At 39.4% G+C, this 24029-nt stretch overlaps 1 protein-coding gene across 2 annotated transcripts; it reads right to left on the bottom strand.

Annotated features, from left to right (window-relative positions):
• Positions 1-2133: 2133 nt before the first annotated feature.
• PIGA (phosphatidylinositol glycan anchor biosynthesis class A) lies at positions 2134-17913 on the bottom strand. Of its 2 annotated transcripts, XM_023199010.1 has the most exons (6): positions 17829-17898; positions 13607-14383; positions 8566-8698; positions 7669-7801; positions 7314-7520; positions 2134-4440 (listed from the first exon to the last, which is right to left on the bottom strand). In XM_023199010.1, exons 2-6 carry the CDS (start codon positions 14319-14321, stop codon positions 4162-4164), a joined length of 1467 nt encoding a protein of 488 aa, XP_023054778.1. In that variant the 5' UTR covers positions 14322-14383; positions 17829-17898; the 3' UTR covers positions 2134-4161. The 2 variants fall into 2 exon arrangements, with proteins under 2 accessions (XP_023054778.1, XP_023054780.1); XM_023199012.1 differs by lacking the exon at positions 13607-14383 and having other exon boundaries at positions 17829-17913.
• Positions 17914-24029: the final 6116 nt, after the last annotated feature.

Raw genomic sequence — 24029 nt, 5'->3', positions numbered from 1 at the left:
TAGAATGACTGCCTGGTTAAGAACTGTTTCACTACATTAAAAAGCTGACATGTAAGAATACAACTTGAACCACTACAGCTCATCGATTTCAGTGTTATCAGAGCACTATAAAGACCTTGAGTTGGCTTAACTCTCAAGGAACAGATACTAACATAAGATTTACTTTACTGAGCTTATATTACCTGGTAGAATGCCAGTGTATGAAAATACATGAATACAACTCTTTTAGTCGTTTTCATGTATCTCTTTCTTCAATTATACTCTAAGTACACAATCATTTAGTCATGTCAGACCAGTAATGTATATTGTTCTTTAACATTATTCAATCTTGTTTTGGTTTTTTCATTTAAAACATGGCTGTCCAATGTTTTACACGCCAAAAAAGTTGGCCATGAGAAGCTCAACTTTTTTAAGGTTCAAATGGATGTCTATACTATTTCCGAGAGACCATCTTTTTTTTTTTTTTTTGAGACAGTCTCGCTCTGTCGCCCAGGCTGGAGTGCAGTGGATCTTAGCTCACTGCAAGCTCCGCCTCCCAGGTTCATGCCATTCTCCTGCCTCAGCCTCCCAAGTAGCTGGGACTACAGGCGCCCGCCACCACGCCCGGCTAATTTTTTGTATTTTTAGTAGAGACAGGGTTTCACTGTGTTAGCCAGGATGGTCTCGATCTCCTGACCTTGTGATCCACCCGCCTCGGCCTACCAAAGTGCTGGGATTACAGGCGTGAGCCACCACTCCCGGAAAGGCCATCTTTACTATATTTGAACATTACATTTGAGATGGGCATAAAAGGCTACTGATACACAAGGACAGTTGATTCATGCTATCTTTCACGGATGAAATAATCAACAGCACCAAGGTTTCTCAGCCTCAGCACTATTGACATTTTGGGACAGATGTATCTGTTGTGGGGGATGGCTTAGCAGCAACCCTGACCTCTACTCACTTGATGCCAATGCCCCACCCCCATATAGTAGTAACAACCAGACATTGCCGGATGTCCCCTGGGAAACAAAATTGTCCCCCCAAATCCCAGTTGAGAACCACTGAGCCATACCCAAATAGAAATGATAAAGGATAAAGTAAAATCAATTCCCCCAAGTACTACAGGCTACAAATCAAATTCTACATAGAACTTTTTCATAATTTTATATTAAAAAATCCAGCCACAGGATACAATTTAACATCTAGCCACAATTCATTTGGGAATGCAGAGATGGATAAAGAGGCTTTAAAAATACTTCACAAAAGTAAACACAGACCTATACTACCCTGACTTTGCCAAAAATAAGTTTTGGCGTTAGATAAATCAAAACATAAACACAGGTGACTGCTTTCCACTAAAGGGGTGGGAGAAACTAAATCAGGGATAGCCAATCTTTTGGCTTCCCCAGGTCACATTGGAAGAATTGCCTTGGGCCACACATAAAATACACTAACAGCAGATCACGAGGTCAGGAGTTCAAGATCAACCTGGCCAAAATGGTGAAACCCCTTCTCTACTAAAAACACTAAAGTTAGCCTGTGTGGTGGTGGGCGCCTGTAATCCCAGCTACTCAGGAGGTTGAGGCGGGAGAATCACTGAACCTGGGAGGCAGAGGTTGCAGTTAGCCGGGATCGCGCCACTGCACTCCAGCCTGGGCAACAAGAGTGAAACTCTGTCTCAAAAATAAATAAATAAATAAGTAAATAAATGAAAATACACTAACAATAGCTGATGAGCTGAAATTAAAACAAAACAGAAAAAAGAAAATCACAAGTCTCATAATGTTTTAAGAAAGTTTACGAATTTGTGTTGGGCAAAGTAGAAAGCATAAATATGTAGCTCACATACGCAATACAGTTTGTAGATATTTTCCTTTGTCTCACATGATAACGCTAGGGCAGTGAAAAACAAGGGCTTATTTGGGTAAGGAAACAAAGGCACAATTGAACTTGCTATTCCATGAGTGAGAGAGAGAAGATATTCTAGAAACAAAAAATGACAGAGTATTCATCGCCCAAAGGGTATTTCTTGTTTTACTAATAGACCAAGCAACACATCCAAATTGCATTGGAAAAGACTGTGTCGGGGGCAGGGATAGCCTGTTCCACTAGTAAATAATAGTCTGGTCATAAAATAAGACAAACTCAGAAAATTAGCAAAAAGTCATTCTGGTCTTTATTTTTGGACATGTAGCATGTTTTAACAAATCAGTTGTTCATAGGCAACCTTTTGAAACATCAAAAGAAATACAATATAGTTCTCACCAATTCCTCATCACTGTAAATTCACTTTAAAATCAACGTTAAGTAGCAGGGTAGAGCAATGTGTTTCCACATACTGACCGGTGCAACACTGACAGTTACAATTAAGGTATTCAGGAAGGCTGAAAATTAAGATTTACGTAAACAAATTTACTTCCGTTTGTTAAAAGTAGTAATTTGCAAATTACATGTCTTACAGGCAAAGGCAACTAACTTTAGATCTTATTTCCATCTCAAATAAATGACAATTTAAGAATTAAATGACAATTTTAAAAACTCAAGCAAAAATATAAGGAAAAAATGGTGGCGTGCATCTAAAACCTGTTGAATAGAATAATAGCCAAATATTATAGTTTCTCACTTTACTATGAATATTGGCACTGTTTATTTCATGTTTATATGTGAGTTTTTATGCATAGAAATCCCAGTAAGACTGAATGGTTTAGATCAGTCCATTTTTCTCCAACAAAAGTACCCCTAACTTCTAGATTTCAAAAACTGCACTCTTGCTTTTGCATTTTAGTACAAACAAAACACAAATATATTTCTTTTATATCAGTGCAACCAGGTAATAGGCATGTTATTTTTTAAAAAGTAACAAATTTTGTGAATGTTGTCATTTTTAAAAATCCTATACAGTATCACAACACTGTCAGAATCTATATAGTGCACCCACAAGTGCCTCACTGTTTTGAATTCACAGTCCTTTTCTCACAAAAACCTTAAGAGTTCAAAGAATTGATAATACACACCATGTGGATAATTTGGGGTTAAAAAACCCATGGCTCTGGGCAACAACAATTACAGTTAATAACATCCAACCACAAAGACTGTTGCTAAAATTTTCAGCTCGGTTTGCTATAAATAAAACATTCTGAAGTAAAGCTTTTTGCACACTGACAATACTTATCAGACATCAGCGAGGCCACAGTGAAAGGGAGTGACTTACATTAAAAGGACAGGGTAGCAGCTGGTTTTGGGATGGCAAACCTCATACATTCTGCTCAGAAAACACGAAGGCATTTATAGAAAACTCAAATATGCACTGAAAAATGTGGAGGGTTTCTCTGCACTATCAACAGTGATATCGGTCCCCAGTATTTAAAAAGCAAAAAATATCTTCATAAACACAACTGAAGATGAAGGCTCTACCTAGGAGAATGCATACAACAGGTACTAGTAGTGTGTTGGTGATTTTTTTTCCCGGCATTAACTGGCATGAGCATTTTTGGCATGTTGGATATTTATCTCATATCAACAATGATTATGATGAAGTAAGCCATTTGAATGGTAAACAAAGAGTCAATGCACCCCTGGTCCTTAATGGCGGGAAACATCTAGTTCAACATTCTGCACAGAGCAGGGGTTCAAAATGTGCTGGTAACTAATGGACTATCTTACTCAAGGAACCTGTTAACTATATGTAACACCTACTGAGTGAACCTAATAAATGTTTAAAGATGTGATTTAGATTTCTAATAAACGTATATGAACATGATATAAAACAGTTCATATAATTATTGTAGTTCCCTAAAGAAAACTTGTAAACATCTGGTGAGTGTCTAATGGTGTAACATTAAAAACTGGCCAAAAAATGCCCAGAAAACGTTTGGCCCTTCAGCACCCAAAGCTCTCAAAATATAATGTTAAAACATCTCTGCTACAGGGATTTCAGTAGTCTGAAAAATTTCATACCTGAGTGGCTTAAATGTTCTCTCCTAAATTTTAAATAAGTGCAAGAAGTTTCTACACTCAGGAATTGCATAACTTTTTAATCTTTCCTCAACAGAAAATATTGAATGATATAGAGGTAGCATAACTTACTAAATTAACTCTAAAAAACAAAACCCCCAAAAGCAAGGTTATTTTCCATAGTCTTAATAGAACTATTAGAAATGTTTAAAATCTTACAATCTAGGCTTTCTTCCACCTGGTTTTAGATATCTCATTATTCCCACCCTCTCTTTTACTGTGAGAATAGTTATTAGTCCAGGCACCCTGTGGCCCAGTGGCATCTACTGCAACATCAATGATAGAATCTGGAATCATCCATCTCAAGAAAACGAGGAAGAGGAAGTTGAAAACTGCCAACAAAGCAAAGATGTGGCCTGCTACTGGGCCGCAGTGAGAAATAAGTCTGTCCAGTCGTTTGTCCATTGGCAACACGGCTTCCATTGATACCCGGTCATATACCTAGAGGGAGAGAAGCCAAGTGTGAGCCCTTTCACCCATCACCGCATCACCTGTCCCATGATAAACAATGACCGGATCCTGCAGGAACATTTTATAAACAAATGCAAACAAAAGTTGCTTGTGTTTTGTTGTTGTCACAGTAATGATATCCTTAATGAACTTAATCACGATAATTATTGCCATTTGATTCAAAACTTACTGGGTACTTATTCTGGACAAGACACCAGGCTAGAAGCTGTGTGATACAAAGAATAAGCCACAGTTCCTCTCCCCTAGGGAGTCACCATCAATTTTAGCCAACTACTAGAATTCCAAAGTCCCGCAAAGTCTGAACAGCTTTTGGGGTCACCACTGTAGGGTCAATATTTAATTCAGCAGTACCGAAGCAGGATTTGCCTTTGAAGATTCCTTGACTAAGCTGAGATGCTCTCACCGGCATCTGGCAGACATCAACCACGAGCAGAGAGCTACAATCTAGCATACTTCTGGGAACACAGAGGCTCCTCTTTCAACAGCCACATGAGGCTGTACATGTTGCTGAGCATGGATGGTGAGGACATACAGAAGCATTTCATGGATTTCAAGTAAAAGACGATAAAGAGATGGGGGAAATTTCAGCAGATACTATAGGTCAAGCGTTGACAAATGAAATAACGGTTTTAGCTGAGCAAGCAGGTGGCATGTTTTTTAAAACACTGCTAAGTACTAAGCTCTAAAATATCAAAAAACAAAGATCTTTAAACATACTTGCTCAGAACACATCAAATGGGCCAACATTCATATTTTGAAAAAACAGAGTATTACTTCTGTTTAGTCTCATATATCAGACCTGTAAACCGTCTCCTTTTGAACTCAAGAAAGTTATAACATGCAGTGCATGTTGTACAGGTCAACAGCCCTTGAAAGGTACGGCATGTTTTCATCCAGCTCTTTTACCCTGAGGACGTCCTGAATACAAACATTTTAATAAGAATTATGTTGAGAATTATGCTGAGACTGGTGAATTGCAATTGAAAAAGTATGTTTACAACATGAACTCCAAATTTATTTCATGATCGATTTTCTAAATAGCACACTTAAACTAAGAAGGAGGAATTGAAATGAATTAAAATGTCACAGGGTTAAAAGAGTAACTACAAACTGACTTTTTTGTCCAGCTTTATTTCAGGTCAATTAATCTACTTATAGTTTTAAGTGATAAAATAACAATTTACTACTATGAAGAGAATGTTAGCAATGACAATTGATTATAGGCAAGGATTTACTTTTTTCTAAAAGTGTACTATAAATTACCATAGAAGTAAAAAAATACAGATGCTGTACTATTACTTTAAGTATAACTAAAAGAAAAATGTGGTTACCAAAAAAATCCCAATTAGCCCCTTTAATATATACTGACAAACCGTCACCATAGTTCTTTCCCTGTTAACTTATTACCTACAGTGGCTCAGGCTTCTGAGGTTTATATGATGTCAATCAAGAAGGCCAAGTCGCAACTTACGGTGTCGTGGTTCTCAAAGGGAGTGGAGATCAGGATGGTATCATCAAAATAACCTGTCTAACCAAATATCCCTGCCAATTATATCCCCAATTCTATCTCTGCTGCTAAAGGATAACACTGGAATATAGGGAGTGGTTGGGGAGGCAGGGGGACATCAAGATGGAGTAGAGAGAGTCTGAAAAGGCTGCCCAGGGACTCTGACATGCACTCCTCAACAGGTAAGCACTACACTCCAACTTTCCATGTTTCATATGGGGGAGATAGTACAAGACTTGTAGAAGGTCAGAATGTCTCAAAATGCTTCAGTCAAAAATTTTTGACTGTTGCAAATATCTCATGTTTCAATGGAAAACGTATAAGACAATTTTTAGAGATAAGTTTTTAGAACTTCCATTCAAATGAGTTCATCTTATACACTGGAATTCATCATTCAAACCAAGTAAGAAAGCCTTACAGTAAAGAGCTATTCTCCTCAGCTCCAACTTGCTATCTGCTCTAGGTTAAAAACTCATTGCTCCACTGAATATCACGTTGGTAGCATTAGTCTAAACTACTGCCTTCTCCATGTTCCACCTGGTTATCTTTCCGGTTCACAATTTCTACATACTAAGAAGCTGAGTTGTTTCTGTTCAGCTTGTTACATGGTAATAAGAGGCATGAGGCAGAGAACATCATGAAAAGGATGTAAAGGATGAAACTGAGAATAAAAGCAGTCCCCAATTCAAATTCAGGAAGCATTTCCCACAACTGTAATCTCCTACCTAAGGGTGTTAATCTATTTCCTATACCCGTCAATTCTCTGTTGCTGCTTTTCATTTGTGATTTTTCCCACTTTTGTCACGTACATTTTGAATTCTAACTTACTATGTTCTCAATCAGCCCAAAGATGCAAAAATCCTTTTCCCGGAGAAAATCACAGTAGTTAGCAAAAGGGCTACAAGAGGTTTAGGAAGTAGCCTGAATAAAATATTCACAAGTTATAAAGTTGCTGCAATCAGCAAAACCATGCATTTCCTAATAGAGTTGTTTGCTTTAGAATTATCAACAGCTTCAAGAAAATATGTAAGAGTAGATTTAACACTCATCTTGTCTCTATTCATTGTGACTTTTAGAACATTTTGTAACTTCTTTATGCCCATTTTAATGAGGGGGCCAGACTGTATTACCGCTATTTTCAAACATCAAACGCAGTAACTTGACTAGACACTTAGCCCGGTAAGTGTACCAAATCTGTTTCTTTTCATCTGGAAGAGGTTTCATCAACTTAAGCAATAGAACAGAAACGGTAAACTTCTATGTAAGAAAAAGCAAATGTGTATGTGAAATATCAAGTAAGAGTTCAGACACAATCTTTTCTCAGCATATGACATACCTTTTCAGTTCTTTCCGCAACATTCCTCCAGGTGTAGAAAGTCTTTACTATGTTATGGATGTTTTGTGGAGTCAGCAATGTCCCTGACTTCAGTTGCAAAACAGCCTTTTCCAATCCTTCACACAAAGATTTTACTGAAGGCTCACATAAAATAATAAGGTCTTTTGGAAGCACCTCAGGAATTCCACCAACTCTGGTACTTACAATCTTAAAAAGAAAGAAAGAATGCATGCTCCACCATAATCATGCCTCAGGAAGATCAACAAAACCAGTTAAAACATTATTATGAAATGTGTCTCATTATTTTTCAAAATATAGAGAAATCCCAACCATGAATGCCCTCAAAGCTTTTTACCTGTAAACCACAACTGGCTGCTTCCACGATCGCCATGCAGAATGCTTCAGTAAGGGAGGTATTAAGAAAAATATGTCCTTGAACTAAGACATCTCTAACATCCTTGTGTTCTAAAGCTCCCAAAAGACGCACCCTGATTTTTCAAATGAGAGGGGAAGAAAGAAGGGAGTGAAAACTCATGCTACAAAAGAAACTTAGTTTATAAACCAAGTCTGCTATTTATATTACACTTAAATTCTTATTGCTGCTAATGTTTTCCACCTCAAAAGATTAGTATCACCAAACATTGATCTAATAGAAACAGCCTTATAAAGCAGTTGGGTTAAAACTCATACAGCGAACATTATTTCTAACTTCTGTTACACATATCAAACTTTATATCTTCTCCAAAACTAGTTTGTATGTAATCATATGAATAAACTTTGATAATTAAAATGTTAAAGTGCCATTTCTAAACAGGAAAATGGCCCTTTTATTAAAATTGACGCTTTACATGTACATGCCTTGTGTTGTGTGGTTATTGAGGAAGAGACCTGTCCAAATCTGTATGTGCAGAGCAATTTACATGATTTGAGCCCTATTACTTAAATCACTATACAGTATGGCCTGGAAATCTGCAAACGCTTCCAGTTAAAGCAGTTGTTTTTTGTGCCTTTCATGGTGCCTCCAACAATGGCCCCTCAAAGTCAAATAATATTGGGCTAATGGAAAAAATAAAATTGTGACTTCTTCAACTAGGTTTCCTATTTTATATAAAAATTTTGAAAAGTCCTTGCATTAGATTTATATCAATTATATGTATATCAATTACATGTAGGAGAAGGTAGGCATGCAGTTAAAACCAAATAGAGACAACCGACATCTTCTCCCTCAAGACAACATGAAATTCATCAATACCTGTCATGCAGCTGGTATCTTTCCCGAACTTCTTCCAAAATGATTCTCTTTGGTCCCTCTCCTCCAATTATGAAATTTAAATCTGGATATTTCTGACAGAGTTCAGGTATTATACCACTAAGCAAATCGATCCCTGAAAATATAAATTTGAATGTTGGAGATATTAATATTTAAACTTAAAAAAAATTCACCAGAACTACTGAGAAATCCACTCATTTTGAAAAGTATTAGCTACGCACTCCATAAAGGAGAGAAACTCTCTTAAACCTTTCCCAGGAGAGTGGAATTGTTCGCAAACTGGCAGTGGTCCCCCAAGAGTGACAATTCTTAAAGATGTAGACCTTGACATGCATTACCTTCCAACACACCCAAAATATGGCCTATTCCGTTTCATCTCAACAGACTATTCTTTAAGTTATTCACTTGTGTTTACACATTGCATACTTCTAAAAAAGGTAAATTTAAGGTGGTTAAGGTTTGAGTTCATTTTCTCCAGAGCAGGCCGCTGATTGGAGATCTGGGTCTTGTCCCAGCTTTTTTACCAGCAAGCCCGTTGATCATGGGAAAGTTTTATGATCTATAAAGATTCCTATGTACCTAAAGTCTCTTTCAGCTATAAGATTCTATCAGTCTGTGATTCCACCTACTGCCATAGGAAAAGGCTAAGCAACGAAATCTAACTGCTGCCTCCACTTTGTTTAAAACGTGGCTGGTACAGAGAATTTTGCAGTGAACACTACATTATTAGCAAAATTTAAGTTCAAACCAGCTATAGCCCACTTTCCTGGAATGGGGGTAAATGAAGGCGGCAGGGCATGAACTGTTAGATCACTACAGTCCGTAGAACAAAAGAATGCATCTTGGTTCCTTTCTTCTCCAAAATGATTTTCTTATATAATATATAAACACAATCTCAGGTAGTAAACAATAAAGTAAATTGTGCCCTATTAGTCTGAAAAAGTGAGTGGCTATCCAAAGTCACAACAATGTCAACACTATTTGAGAATCTAGTTCACTGTTCACTAACAATTACAAATCGTACATATTCAAAAGTAAATATAAAATAATCCACCTAGAGCTAAGTTTACTAATTTTAAAAATGCACACACACATAAGAATTGTATTTCTTACATTAATCTTCCACCCCAAATAGGCAGATCAGTTATAAAATAGATGACAGGAGAAATGACATATATATATATATATATATACACACACACATATATATGACATATATACACACACACATATATATAGGGTCATTTTTATTAAATAATACAAAGTAGAATTCATTAAGTAAACTCTGCTAGTACTTTCAAACTATTATTATATGTATCAAAAATTCCCACACAGCTTTTCTGAATATGAAGGCTTCTCATTAAAATCATAGCTATCTTTGTTTCATGTCTACTACCAAATCACTCAATTGGATTTCTAGATAAACCAGAAGGTAGTTTAATGACTTTTAACATTTAGTCATCTACAATTCCTTCAGTCCATTTTCTTCCTCACCCTTTTCTTTCTCATACAAGGTTAAGAGCCCATTCTTCAAACAAATAAAAAACAACATAGAGCAATAGTCATAAATGATAATAGCTAACAGGAACTGAGTGCCTGCTGTGACAGGCAATATACTTTAAATTCATTATGTCATTTACTCCTGACAACTATCTCATAAGAAATGGAACTGATTACTATTACCAGTGATCTATATTCTTATTCTAAGGATAAAGGCTTTTCCCCACCACTATAAAAAAATTTATTCTGGAGCCTTTAAGAAGGGTATAACGCAATGGAACCTAGAGACTTTCGACTGCCATGTGAACACAAAACAGACAATGAAAATCTCTGATTCAAACTGCTTTTAAAGCTCAGTCTAACAATATTTTTAAGCATCTTCTGATCTATACCTAGGAAATGAGTGGCTGGGCATGGTAGAGGAAGAGGAGACCTTAGCTCAAGAAAAGCTGGACTCACGTGTGTCATCTCTGTTACTTACTGTGTAACCTGGGTGAATTACTTACCCTCTCTGAGACTCAATTTCATGTAGATAACATCTACCCTACAGTTGTTGGGAGGGTCAAATGAGGTATTATACCACGAACAGGCTTTATCAACTGCAGAATACAAATGTAGGTTGTCATTACCACGACAGAAGGAAGCGGGCGAGCGTGCCTACACATGCACAGAGTGCTGGTAAATCCTGACTGAGAGCAAAACAGACTTGGAAGAGGAGGCTCAGGAAAAAGGCAGCCAAAAAGCCTGGATAGGGAAAACTTTGATTTATCCTCTCTCTCACTTAAGACATTCTAGTGGGACTTTGATATCTGGTCCAATAAACTCCTGAGGAAATTAATTTGTTAACAAGGAATGGACCATTAATAGAACTACTCATTTTTGGGCTACAGGTATGGCTGTTCCTTCTAAGAATGTTACTTTCTGCAGGGTGCCTGGCATCTGGAGAGGGTTCGATAAATATCTGTTCAGTTACTGAATTGAGTACAGGAAACACCACACCATCACTCCATTGGTGGTTACCTCAGCTGGTTAAAATACCACATTAGAGAAGTAAAGGTAACAGGTTTAATCTTTGTATGGGTAGTTAATTTTGCTGATTCTTGATCACACATGCATCATACTCTTTCTTAGCTAGCTATCTCAAGAAGATATGCTATTTGGTTAAAAAATAAATCAGGTACATTTCCTAAGTTACAAAAAACACATCACTAATGTCCCAAGAGGAATTCAGAATACAGAATGCCAGTCGGTTCACACGTCCCTGATTAAAGAATGAAAGCATGTCATTGCCTTCAAACCAGAAAATGAAGTTCAGGCCAAGTTTCCTTGCCAACCTCCACTTAAATGGACTGCTGGGTTAATCAAGGTTCTCCATTCCAAACGTAAACTGACCAAGGCCCACATCTAGATTTTAGGCCACTCCCTAGTACACTGGCACACCACTGAGTTCAGTGCTTATCAAGAATCAGCTGTGTTTGTTCACACATCTGCTTGATGTCAGTTGTACTTGTCATCCTGTTGAGTAATTTAATTCAATATCACATAAACTGACAAAAAGAGTTTCTACAAAAACTAAGCTGAATAGTTTGAAAAATCCAATAAAGGAAAGTCACAGAAAAGAGTTCCTGGCAGATGAGGGGTATCCTAAACTACCATATAAAACTGAAAACAAATTAAAATTCCTGAAGAATATCAGTTCATATGCCTTTAAGTTCTGACCTCACTCAAAAGAAACTCAAAGTAGCAATGGTAGATTATGTTTTGTGAAAGGGAGTGTACAAGATGCAGCTGAAACCAATGGCCCAGCACTCAAAGCCGGCAGTCCTACATCAAACTACTGGCAACTCAGTGTGTATTAATATTTTCAGTTAAATTCAAATATTAAATATTTAAGGGGGTATGTATTTATGTATTTTTTTTTAATGATTCCCTACTATAAATGACACTTTTGATTAGTGGACAGGTTTTCAAATAGCACTCAGAAGACACTGTTTTTTATAACCAGACTGTGTCAGACTTTTAGTAAACAAGCCTCCACACATTCAACTGCAGTGTCCATTACGTGCTGTAGAGGTACAAAAAACAGCCTCCTTGGCCAGGCGCAGTGGCCCATGCCTGTAATCCCAGCATTTTGGGAGGCTGAGGCAGGCGGATCACGAGGTCAGGAGTTTGAGACCAGCCTGGCCAACACAGTGAAACCCTGTCTCTACTAAAAATACAAAAAATTAGCTGGGCGTGGTGGTGGGCGCCTGTAATCCCAGCTACTTGGGAGGATAAAGGAGAATCGCTTGAACCTGGGAGGCAGAGGTTGCAGTGAGCCGAGATTGCGCCACTGCGCTCCAGCCCAGGGGGTGACAGTGCGAGACTCCATCTCAAAAACAAAACCCAAAAAACCTCCTTGATAATAGTGAATAGTTACAAACTAGGCTAATAGTTTATAGGAACTATCACTGAACCCTTCCGAGGTTCCCAATGTTGCTTAAATTACACAAATGAAAAAAACTGAGACTTAGAGATGTTAAGCAACTTGTCCTCAATCACACAGCAGGACAGACGCATCATCTGATCCCAGGACATCTAATCCCCTTTTCTTCATCACTTACCTGCCAATATGTTATTAATGTCTTATACATGATGAAATGAAACAAGCAAGCTACAATACAGTAATGTGCAGAGGAAGCCCACTCACTGATTTTCAGTATATGTACGTACACATAAAAAAGACAGGAAAGCTATAAATCAAAATATTCATTAGGGTATCTCTGAATAATACAGTTACCGCTGATTTTAGTTTTCATCTTTGTGCTTTTCTTAGTTTCCAAAATATCTGCAATGAAAAGACATTACTTTGGCAATCAGAATAAAAAAGCCATCTGTGACCTCTGCCCTTTACTTTTTTTTTTTTTTTTTTTGTCTTTTATTTTCGAGATGGAGTCTCATTCTGTCACCCAGGCTGGAGTGCAGTGGTGCGATCTCGGCTCACTGCAAACTCCACCTCCCGGGTTCACACCATTCTCCTGCCTCAGCCTCCCAAGTAGCTGGGACTACAGGCGCCCACCACCATGCCCTGCTAATTTTTTGTGTTTTTAGTAGAAACGGGGTTTCACCATGTTAGCCAGGATGGTCTCGGTCTCCTGACCTTGTGATCCACCCACCTCAGCCTCCCAAAGTGCTGGGATTACACACATGAGCCACCATGCCCGGCCTGCCCTTTACTTCTTTACCACATGTGCAGGGCTGTTTTTATTTTTTAAAAGACCTGAAATGTAACAGCATCAGGTTATTGTTCTTATTTTTAGTAACCATTAAAACATCAAAGGTTGGGGGACAGCATTCACCACCATCCTGAAAAATCTCTCTTCTTGGATATATAAACCAATATTAGAACTTTCTTTGCTATAATTTATAGCATTATAAAACCATACAACAAAATGAAAAGCCAAACAATCATTACATACAAGTATTCAACAGCTTTCTACAGGGAAAACAGTCTACAGTGCAATTATAGCTATCATTTCATTACCTTTTCTGTAAACAAGTCTGCTGACAACAACAATAGTTATACTATCATGCCTTCTAAATGGGTCTGGAGTGAAGTCAGTAGGATCTACAGCATTAGGAATGACGGATACTATTTCAGGATTCAGTGCTGCTCTTAGTACAGTATTTTCCTTACTAGTATAAGACACACAAATGATGTGGTTTGTATCACAAAGAGACACGGTTAGAAGCTTGTTTGTAAGCACCGAGCTGACATCAGCAAATCCAAAAAGGGAATGATCCGTGAAGACTGTCTGAAGCCCCATTGTCTTGGCGTGGAAGAGAGCATCATGGGCCATGGCAGAAAAAGAACTATGTGAATGGATTATCGTGACTCTCTCCCGAACGAATATGTACCTGAGCAATGGCAGACTGTGAAAGAGGGTCGTGGCTGTAGACTGGTTGTACATGACTTTCAGAGGCAAGTAATAGACTTTGAGGCCATTAGTGAGGTAACGGATGCCTTTTCGATTTCCATAAGCATGGGTGACAATTATAACCTTATGCCCTCTTTCAATCAGGCACTGTGAGAGCTGGTAAATGTGGCTTTCCACGCCTCCCATATTTGGGTAGAAAAAGTCAGATACCATGCATACATTATGGGCATGGGTTCTACATGTGGAAAGACTTCCAGGGCTAACCCAAGAGGGTATAGCTGAGGCATGGTGGCCATCCCCAGTTGCTCCTCTACAGGCCATACTGAGATGGTTTAGGCATCAGTTCTTAGAGCAACCCAGTTAAGAGATGTGTCCTCTATTACCTGAAAAAGAGTAAAACAGGATCTCAGCTCAGAAACAAAACACATTCCTATTACAAATCCAGATATAGATACTGTTTTAATGTTAATGTAAATTTGTTAGCTTTTCCCCAAAATTAAAAACAAAGCATATCATCAATTTACTCATTTGACGTTTACTTGCCTGGCATTTACATACAACAAAACTAGGTTCTACAATGTCTTAATTTTGTCCTAAAAACACTGCTATATGTGTAACTTTAAATAGTAAGTTTGTTACACCACAGCATATCATGGTCCCCAACAAACCAGTCTCTTCCAATAATTAAGTATATATATACACATACAAACACACAGGTTTACATATTTCCCCTTTACTCTTACACTTTACCAGCTTCTATTAATACTTATTAAATGGCCACTATACATCAGCCACTACATGCCAAGAGTCTTCTATATCTTATTGCAGCCTCACCAAAACTCCATGAGTTATCAACTCCATCTCAAAAATGGAAAGTCTAAAGCTTAAAGGGGTTAAGAAATTTGTTCAGTTACTCAGTGCTTAGAGGTAACACAACGTAGCAGTCTGTTTCATTAGTGGTCATGTCTCCTTGTATTTATGCCCTTCTATAGTAAAGTCCCTTTCCCTTGCATTTGGACCTGGTTTAGCCCATAGGAGGTGGTAAAAGTGATGTGCAAATTTTTGGCCTCAGCCTAAAAAAGGTGTGGTGGTTTCCAAGCTGTGGTGGTTTTCACTTGTGCACTCTTAGATATCCTAAGCCAACATGTAAGAAATCCATCTACTGTGCTAGAGGGGCAAGGGAAGAGACAACAATATGGAGAAAGAAGAGCTCTGAGACTACATGGAAAGAGCCAGAGGCCCAGTCATCCAGCCAACTCACCAGCTAAATGCAGCCTCCTAGTGACCACCGGCAAGACCAACAGAACCACCCAGCTGAGCCTAGCTCACTGCAGTATCATGAAAAATAACAAAATGGCTGTTGTTTTACATCATTAAGTCTTGGGGTGGTTCGGTAAAAAATAACAGACAACTAAAACAGGCCAGGATTCAAACTCAGTTATACCGGTCCACTGCCTGTTTTTGTAAAGTTTTATAGGATCATAGGTGTGCCCATTCATTTATGTGAATGGCTACTTTTGTGCTACAAGAGCAGAGTAGTTGCAACAGAGACCATATGACCCACAGAGTTGAAAATATTTACCATCTGGTCCTCTACAGAAGTTTGCCAACCCCTGCTGTAGAGCTCAGCCACTAATTCAATTAATCTCATAAAGTTTTGCTAGTATTACCTGTGTGGTTTACACTAAAACACACCTGGAGCTCTAACTATCTTTTTGAGTGCACCTTTTTCAAATGTCACCAGAGCACATGCTGCAAACAATCCACATGTTCTCCTTCCTTATTCAAAAAGGGTGATTATTTAGGCCGGGTGTGGTGGCTCATGCCTGTAATCCTAGCACTTTGGGAGGCTGAGGTGGGTGGATCACCTGAGGTCAGGAGTTCAAGACCAGCCTGGCCAACATGAGAAAATCCCATCTCTATTAAAAATACAAAAATTAGCTGGGCATGGTGGTGCCTGCTTGTGGTCCTAGCTACTCGGGAGGCTGAGGCAGGAGAATCGCTTGAACTCGGGAGGTGGAGGTTGCAGTGAGCCGAGATCACGCCACTGCACTCCAGCCGGGTGACAGAGCAAGACTCCGTCTCAAACAAAACAAAAAACAAAAACACAAAAACCAAAGAGGGTGATTATCTAACTGCTCCCTTCAGTTTTTAAACTTTTCTTTCAGTTATGCAGGCCTTTCAAACTCAATGAGTGTCCCTCCCTTCAGTGTGGTGTCTAAAGATAAAGGCTAAACTAGAGATGGGCTGTATCTGGGACCATTTTCTCCATTTCAAGTGCGAAATGTTTATCTCAGGGGTCCCCTAAAGCCTTATTAATGTGAAACGCCCACTCAATATTTAGTACTATTATGCATTCTTAAGACATCTAAAGCTAAAAAGAATCTTGGATATCTAGTCAAAATCTTCCTCAGCTTTACAAATAAGATTTCCAAGGCTCCAGAAAACACAACTATACAACGAGAAACCATCCTAAAGCTCCGAGTTTCCGGTTTCACCTGCAAATTCATCTACTTTTTTTTTTTTTTTTTTTTTGAGAGGGAGTCTCACTCTGTTGCCCAGGCTAGTGTGTGTGTGTGTAGTGGAGCGATCTTGGCTCACTGCAGCCTCTGCCTCCCGAGTTCAAGCGATTCTCCAACTTCAGCCTCCCAAGTAGCTGGAATTACAGGCGCACACAACACCCAGCTAATTTTTGTATTTTTAATAGAGACGGGGTTTCATCATGTTGGCCAGGCTGGTCTCGAACCCCTGACCTCAGGTGATCCACCAGCCTCGGTCTCCCAAAGTGCTGGGATTACAGGTGTGAGCCACCGTGCCCGGCCTCATCTACATTTTCAATACACTCTCAGAAAGACTCCAGAAGTGTTTGTTGACCTGAATTTACTAATTAAGATTCAATATTACCAAATATCGAAATTCCCCAAGTTTGTACTTTTAGGTGGTTTAACTAACATTTTCTTACTGTGGTCACCTAAACCCGAACTTACAGTTCTACCAGTTTTAAAAGATGGACGATAGCAAAAACAGTGAGTAATTAACCAAGTAATATCATTTAAAATTTTGTCGTCAGCCTGCAACGTTCTGTGAGGAGTCTGCCCACTTCCACCAGGTTTTCACTCCAAGTATCTCTGACATAAAAGTTCAATATGCTGCACAATCGCAAAATCTTAGCTTTTAAAGCCGAAATGAGGCTTGGAGCTCTAGTGAATACCTCTCTCGCTTTATAAATGAGAAGCCAGACAAGTTGAGTCATTTGTCCAACGTTCCCACCCAGCCACTTAAAGTGGCAAAGAAGACGTTACCGTAAAATTCTCGACCACGGCCAACGAGTCCCGGGAAATCATTAGCAGTAGCGGTTCCTTAAGAACCTCAGGGAGACTTGGCAAGAGTTGTGGGTCAAGAGAATGGTACTTCCACCGACAATTCCTGGGCACTGTCTGAGCTTCACTCCCTGATTCCCTGAGAGGTCGCTGGGGAAACGCTCGGGCCAAGGAGGCGATAACCCTGCTCAGACAGCGACCCCGCTGGGTTCATGGCGGAGACTGGCCAGGCCCAAAGAGAGAAGGAAAACAGCCAGAGAGTGGACGTGGGTCTCAGGTCCGGGGTTCCAGAGACCCCAGTCCCTCGACCCACCCGCCTGAGCCAAGGAACCGTCCTAAACGCACCCTCAGAGCCAACCTACTCTGGAGACCCTCCGACCCAACTTCCGGGCTTCGAGCTGGGTCGGCTTCAACCCCTCCACCACCCGCCACGAGCCCACGGGCGCAGTACAGCCCCATCCAAAAGCGGCCCAGAGCGCTAGAGACGGGCGACGAGACGCGTACTCACCGGTTAGTTCCATGGCCGCCAGTGTCCGGACCTCCCGCGGCTACAGCCTGAGTCCCTCCCTGCGGTCCCTCAGCACCAATCTAGGCGTCCGCGCCCAAGCGCCGCGCCCCCTAGGTAACCAATCACAAAGAGGCGCTGAGGTCACGTCCGAGAGCGACGCTCTGTCGTCCCCACCCTCAAGCGCGGGCTGCAACGTCAGCGCGCGCCTGCGCCCGTCTCCTAGAAGCTGCCGTCGGTAGGGTGGGTGCCCCACCCTGGTTTCCTGGTTACAGCGTCTCTATTCTGGACGCCAGTTCTCTCCCCGCTTGCTGCTGATTGGAGAGACCTTTTGTTTGTAATCAGCTGTGCCACGGCCGAACCGTGCCCATTCTTACCGCTCTGGGACGTTTGCCAGATGTAGCAAGTAAAAATACACAAAAAGTCAAAACAAATGAAATATGAAGTTTCAATTTCAAATAAAGCACAAATGATGTTTAATACAAGCATGTACCAAATATTGGGGATTTCACTACACAATTATTCGTTTTTTATCTGACATGTAAATTTAACTAGACGTCTTGTTATTTATATGGCAGCTCCACACTCCGGGGGAAACATGAGGTCTGATCTGAAGTATCAACTTCCCCTCGAACTGGTTCAACTAGTTATGATGGTGCTTGACCAGGAAGCTAAAGAATCAGTGACAGTGGTGTGATGGTCATCCATGCGTCACAGCTGGTACTTGGAGTCCCCTATCCCTGCCATAGGTGGGTTTTCGAGAACAAATTCCTTTCTGAGCACCATCACCGCCACCATTACTGGCACCCATTTTATTAAGCTTAGTGTAAGCCTATTCATCCCTGAAAATGTCAGCTCCTTTCTGATGCTTTCCCCAAGCCTCTAGAGAATGAAATACTCTCACTTTTTAATGTTAATAGTACTTTGGCCATGTGCTGCTATAACACTTATCAGATGATATTCAAGTTGTTTGCTGATTGCATTCTCCCTCCTCACCCTGATCCTTGATTACTTGTCTCTTGAGATCTCACATGGACTTCTTTCTGAAAACTGGATATTGTATTTGCTTGTTAAATGTCTGCCTTCCCTGCCAGATAGTAAGCTGAGGCAGGATCTGTTCTTGGTAATAGATGTTCAGTAAGTTTTAGTTTAATACATGAATTTCTTTACCCAATGTCAGCACACTCCCTGACACATATTAGATGCCCAATAAAATGTATTGAAAGTATTTCATGGAGTGTACCTTATACAAATTACAGTGCAATAACATCATTGAAAGAGCATTTTAGTTGTGGGATTTGAATCGAATTAATGAGTTGATGAGTAAAGCAAGAGTAGCAATAGATACTTTGCCCTGTGTTGATATTGATGAAGCATGGGAGAATTACAATGATGAAGACTCAAGGACACTTAATTAAGCTTTATAACTTGTAGTTGGTTTCACAGATAACAGCGACACTACCAGATAGGTACAGCATTGCTTTGGTCTCCTTTTCATTTTTGTAATAGGTTTTAAGACAAAGAGGGGGGTAGAAATCCTGGAAGGTATAAATGAGGGTTAAGCCTCATTTATTGAGCCCCTGGTTCGCCCCTGCCGTAGTTCTGATCACAATCCACACTTGAAATTCCACCATGAATCTTTTTTCAAAATATAATAAATATTTCTTATTTTTATCATCAAATGTTTACTGAGTGTCTGCTCTGTAAAAGGCCTTGTGGGGAATACAAGGAATATTAAGCATAGTCCCTGTGTTTCAACAGCTTTTTATTTTTTCTAGCTTTTCCTATACATGTTATCAATAGTCAAAAGAAATCCACTTTTCTTAAAAGGTTCTTTGTGTTTCCAACATAGAATAGGCTGACCTTTATAAATAGATATTAATAGAGGCACAGTGTTGCTGAGTATCTGTGGGGAAGGGTGTTGAGGAGCCTGCAGGCTGTTCCAACAAAGTCTGAAAACATTGAACATTTATTTAAAGCTCTAGCTTCTGTGCTAGGCACTGAGCATTAAAAGGTAAATAAATCAAGATTCCAACTCCCAAGGGTTCACAGTCTCACCTGGGTACATGACTTCATTTATAGTCAGTTAAATCTTAAGTAAAGGTCTCCATTTAAGGCTATATTCTCAAAAGTCAAAAGAAATTTTTAGAAGCAAGATTAAGATATAAATCTGGAGATTATTGTAATTATAGTGTCCTGCCTAAATATATGGTCTCAAGGTATGTCTTGAGAGAATTTTCTCAGGAACCACTGAAATTAGACTAAGATACTTATATGCATTATCTTATGATTGCACTTAATAAAATATGAGGGCAATTGGTACCAGTTTTAGTATTAAATGACCTGAGATGATGAAGATGTAAAATAAATGTAGATACCATCTTCCCTTGAAATTCAGTTTTTCGTAACTTCATATGTAAATTAGCTCTTTGGGATAATTTTGGAGTGGGAAGGCAACAAATATGTCTTGAGAGCCTACTATCTGTGTACAAAGCACGATGCAGAGAAAACCTGGCACGAGCTTTACTTACAAGGAACCAAGATGGAGTTAAGGCATATGTAAATGTCTATGATAAAAAGCAGGAAGTGATAAATGCCATAAAGATAAATATAAGAAAGATACTGGGAGTTCAAAGGGAAAGAGTATTTCTAGCTGCCAGCATTTAGCTAGAAGAATAAGTAGATGGAGTCGTGCAACTCTTGGGAACACGATAATTCCAAGAACAACATGAATGAGGTACAGACAGGTGCTGTCCAGCAAAACACTGCTTTGTGATGACAAAGGAAAAGAGAAGGGAAAGTGGGCAGATAGAAGAAGAGTGGCATTTTCAATGCAGGTTAGAGCAAACTGGTGGAAGATCTTACTAAGGAAAACGGGCTTGATGCTGAGGCGGACTTCCAGCCAAGATCACATTTTCAATTAGTGTTTTAAGACTCCTAACTCCTGATTCTGCTTCAAATAGAACAATAAGTGACACAATATAAATGAGAAAATTTAATGTTTTAGCTGTGATTTAAATAAGAAGATAAACATTTCCATGTATCAGAAACAGAACAAATATTCAAAATGATGATCAGGAACAAAGTCACATAGGTCCTGGATTCTGTATGTGGCAGCAGGAAGATGTGAACCAGGGTTCAGCCCCTGTAGAATAATAGACTAGCAGGGTTTCATGTGTGGCTTGATACAGGAACCAGTTTTGTGAGAGACTGTTACAATGGTGACCTTCAATAAGCCAGTATTCCATATTGGCAACCTTGTCTAATCCTCTCCCACATTGGCTCTGGGTTTGGGCATGTGACTGGAATGGTCAAAGAGACATTAGTAAATGAGATGCCACAGATGCTTAATAAGTGTTTATTTACTGGGATATGTCTTGTTGGAACCTTTCCTCTTGAAAGCCAGTGGCCATGCTGTGAAGCTCAGACAAGACATTGAATAATGGCAAGTCACATGGAGAGAAGCCCTGAAGAATGAGAGGTCATCTTGGGCATTCCAGCAGTAAGTGAGTTCCCAACTTAATATAACCACTGGAATGACTTCAGCCTATGCTATGTGGAACGAAAGAACCACTTAGCTCATCCTAACTAACCCACATAATTATGAGAAATAATACATCATTATTGTCTCAAAACACGAAGTTTTTGGGTGATTTGTTATATGGCAATAGATAACCAAGCCTCGTTGCTTAACTATCTCCCCTACTTGTGAAGAGACATTGAAAGAATTTTTTGCCAACAGTCTGGGGATATAACTTTGCTAACAGAACTGAGCCAAGCAACATAATTTGCAATTTTCCACTATCACTGTTAGTCTGGGGGATATAAGCACACACACACACACACGCACGGGGAGAGGAGAGAGAGAGTGAGAGAGAGAGAGAGAGAGAGAGCTCTCAAGATTGGTTTATAAACCAAAATTCAAAAACAATGGAAGATATATAATACTAAGAAAGACAACACACAAATGTAACAATGGAAGAAGAATTCACTCTAGACGCAATTCAAATAGTTTTTGAAGTGACATTTTTTAAAAGAATAAGAATTTGGAAATAAAAACATGCAGAAATTAAACACCAGTGGATATAAAAAAATCAATTAGATACCTTGAACATGAAGATGTTACTAGCATTTTAAAAACTCATTATATTGATAAACTGTAGGCGACACACTGTTGAAACAAAGGTTAGTGTGGTGCGAAAGAGTAACTAAGGCAGTTACTTCTTTTTGATGCGGAATATAGAGATGAAATGTCAAACCACAATCAAAGCTTTGTCCTAGGAAGATTGTTCCAAGAACTGGAGAAAAGGAAGGTGGAAGAGTGGCACAGCTGGAGAAGAGACCAGTTAGGCTGTTTCAGTAGTCCAGAAGCCTCCTTGCAATTTAAAGTAGGGTCTGTAGATCAACAACAGCAACTGGGAGCTAGTCAGAAATGCAGACCCTCAGGTCTCCAGACCTGCTGAATTAGAATCTGCAATTTAACAAGATCTGGAATGATTAGCACGTACATTATAGCTTAAGAAACCAGCTCTAGACTAGAGGCAATGAGGACCCGATGTTTTCTCATGGCAATAAAAAAAAAAGAGAGACAAGGAAAATCACAGGATATTGGGATTTGTTTGAGCAGTGTCCTCCTTTTTGTTTTAGCACCCTTTTTTGAAGACCATCCTCCAGTAACCTCCTAAGGAAGAGTGCATGGGAGATGGGGGGATTTTCTAAGACCTTGGATGTCTGAAAATGTATTTTTCAGCCCTCCAATTTTATTGATAGTTTGGGTGCCAAATAGTAGGCCGGAAATTATTTTCCTTCAGAAGTTTAGCAGCATTGCTCTAGCCTGAGCTTTTGGTGTTGCTATTGAGAAGTCTAATGTCATTCTGATTCCTGGCCCTTTGTTTGAAATTATCATAATTTTTCTTTACTTTGGAAACTTATATATTATCTCTTATTCGCCTGTGTCCTGAAATGTCATCATTTTGTGCCTTGGTATAGGCATAGTTTCACCTTTTGGACTAGCGACTCAGGAGCCTTTTCAATTGCCAACTCATGTACTTCGAAATTCTCTTGAATTTTTAAATTGTCGATTACATCTCCTATTGTGTCTCCTCTCATTTCCTGTAACTTCAGTTTTTCTGATGTTAGTCCTTCTTATCTTTTCACTTTTCATTTCTTATTTATTCTACTTCCTAGGAAATTTCTTCAACTCTATCTTCCTTTTTTTCTATTGAATTTTTAATTTATTATAATAGTTTTAGTTTCCTAGGGCTCTATCATGTCCTCTGACATTTTCTTTTTTAATAACACCTTCATTTTATTCATTAGTTGCATTGTCTCACCTTCTTCCCTCACCCCCGGGCTATTAATGATTTGAAGTGTTCTTCTGTTTCATCCAAATTGCTTTTTTCTGTGTGTTTTACTCTCTGTCTTTCATGTTAGAAATTTTCCCTGGATGTCTGGGAATTCATGGCTGCTTGCTCATATTTAAAAGAAAGGGACAAAGGAGCTGATCTGAGGTCTGAGCCCAGGAATGGGGCTTGTTGACCTGATTGGGCTGTTCCATTGATAGTCCCTCCCCCAGCTAATTTTAGTTGTTTTTAGGTCTTTTCTCTTAGGCTGGTAAGATTCCCCCCCAGAGAAACACTTTTCAAGTACAGATCCAACTGCCTGAATTGTGGTTGCACCTCGTATGTACGTGTTCACTTAATCCTCTTGTTAGTTCAGCACCCTGCCCTCATGGATGTCAGGCATCCCCCATTCTGGATGCTCTCTCTTTTACCATAGCCAAATGACTAATAATCCATCTTTTGCCTGGGCTTGGAAGGAGCAGTCACTCCACCACAGGGAATGTGGGAGAATATTTGGGATCAAACTGTTTCTTATACAGATTTTTGGACTGAACCTCATTTTAGCACTCCTCTCATCCCTCCCACTTCTAGAGGTGCTTGGGACACCCACTTCTGAGCCTTTTGGGAACTCATCTTTCCCGACTGTTGGCTTAAATTATGTTTTTTTCAGGTTGGCCAAATCATTTACAACTTATCTGCGTGCTTTTCAGCTTTCAGAACATTGTTGTTTCTGTTGACTTTATCATTCACCCTGTCCTTGTGGGCTTACGCTTTAAAAAAAAAAAAAAATCCCGGGCCGGGCGCATTGACTCACACCTGTAATCCCAGCACTTTGGGAGGCTGAGGCGGGCGGATCACAAGG

This window comes from Piliocolobus tephrosceles, chromosome Y (genome assembly GCF_002776525.5).
Source record: "Piliocolobus tephrosceles isolate RC106 chromosome Y, ASM277652v3, whole genome shotgun sequence".
In the NCBI taxonomy this organism is placed as follows: Eukaryota; Metazoa; Chordata; class Mammalia; order Primates; family Cercopithecidae; genus Piliocolobus; species Piliocolobus tephrosceles.
The sequence above is the reverse complement of the archived record's forward strand: the minus strand, read 5'-3'. Positions and strand labels throughout refer to the sequence as shown.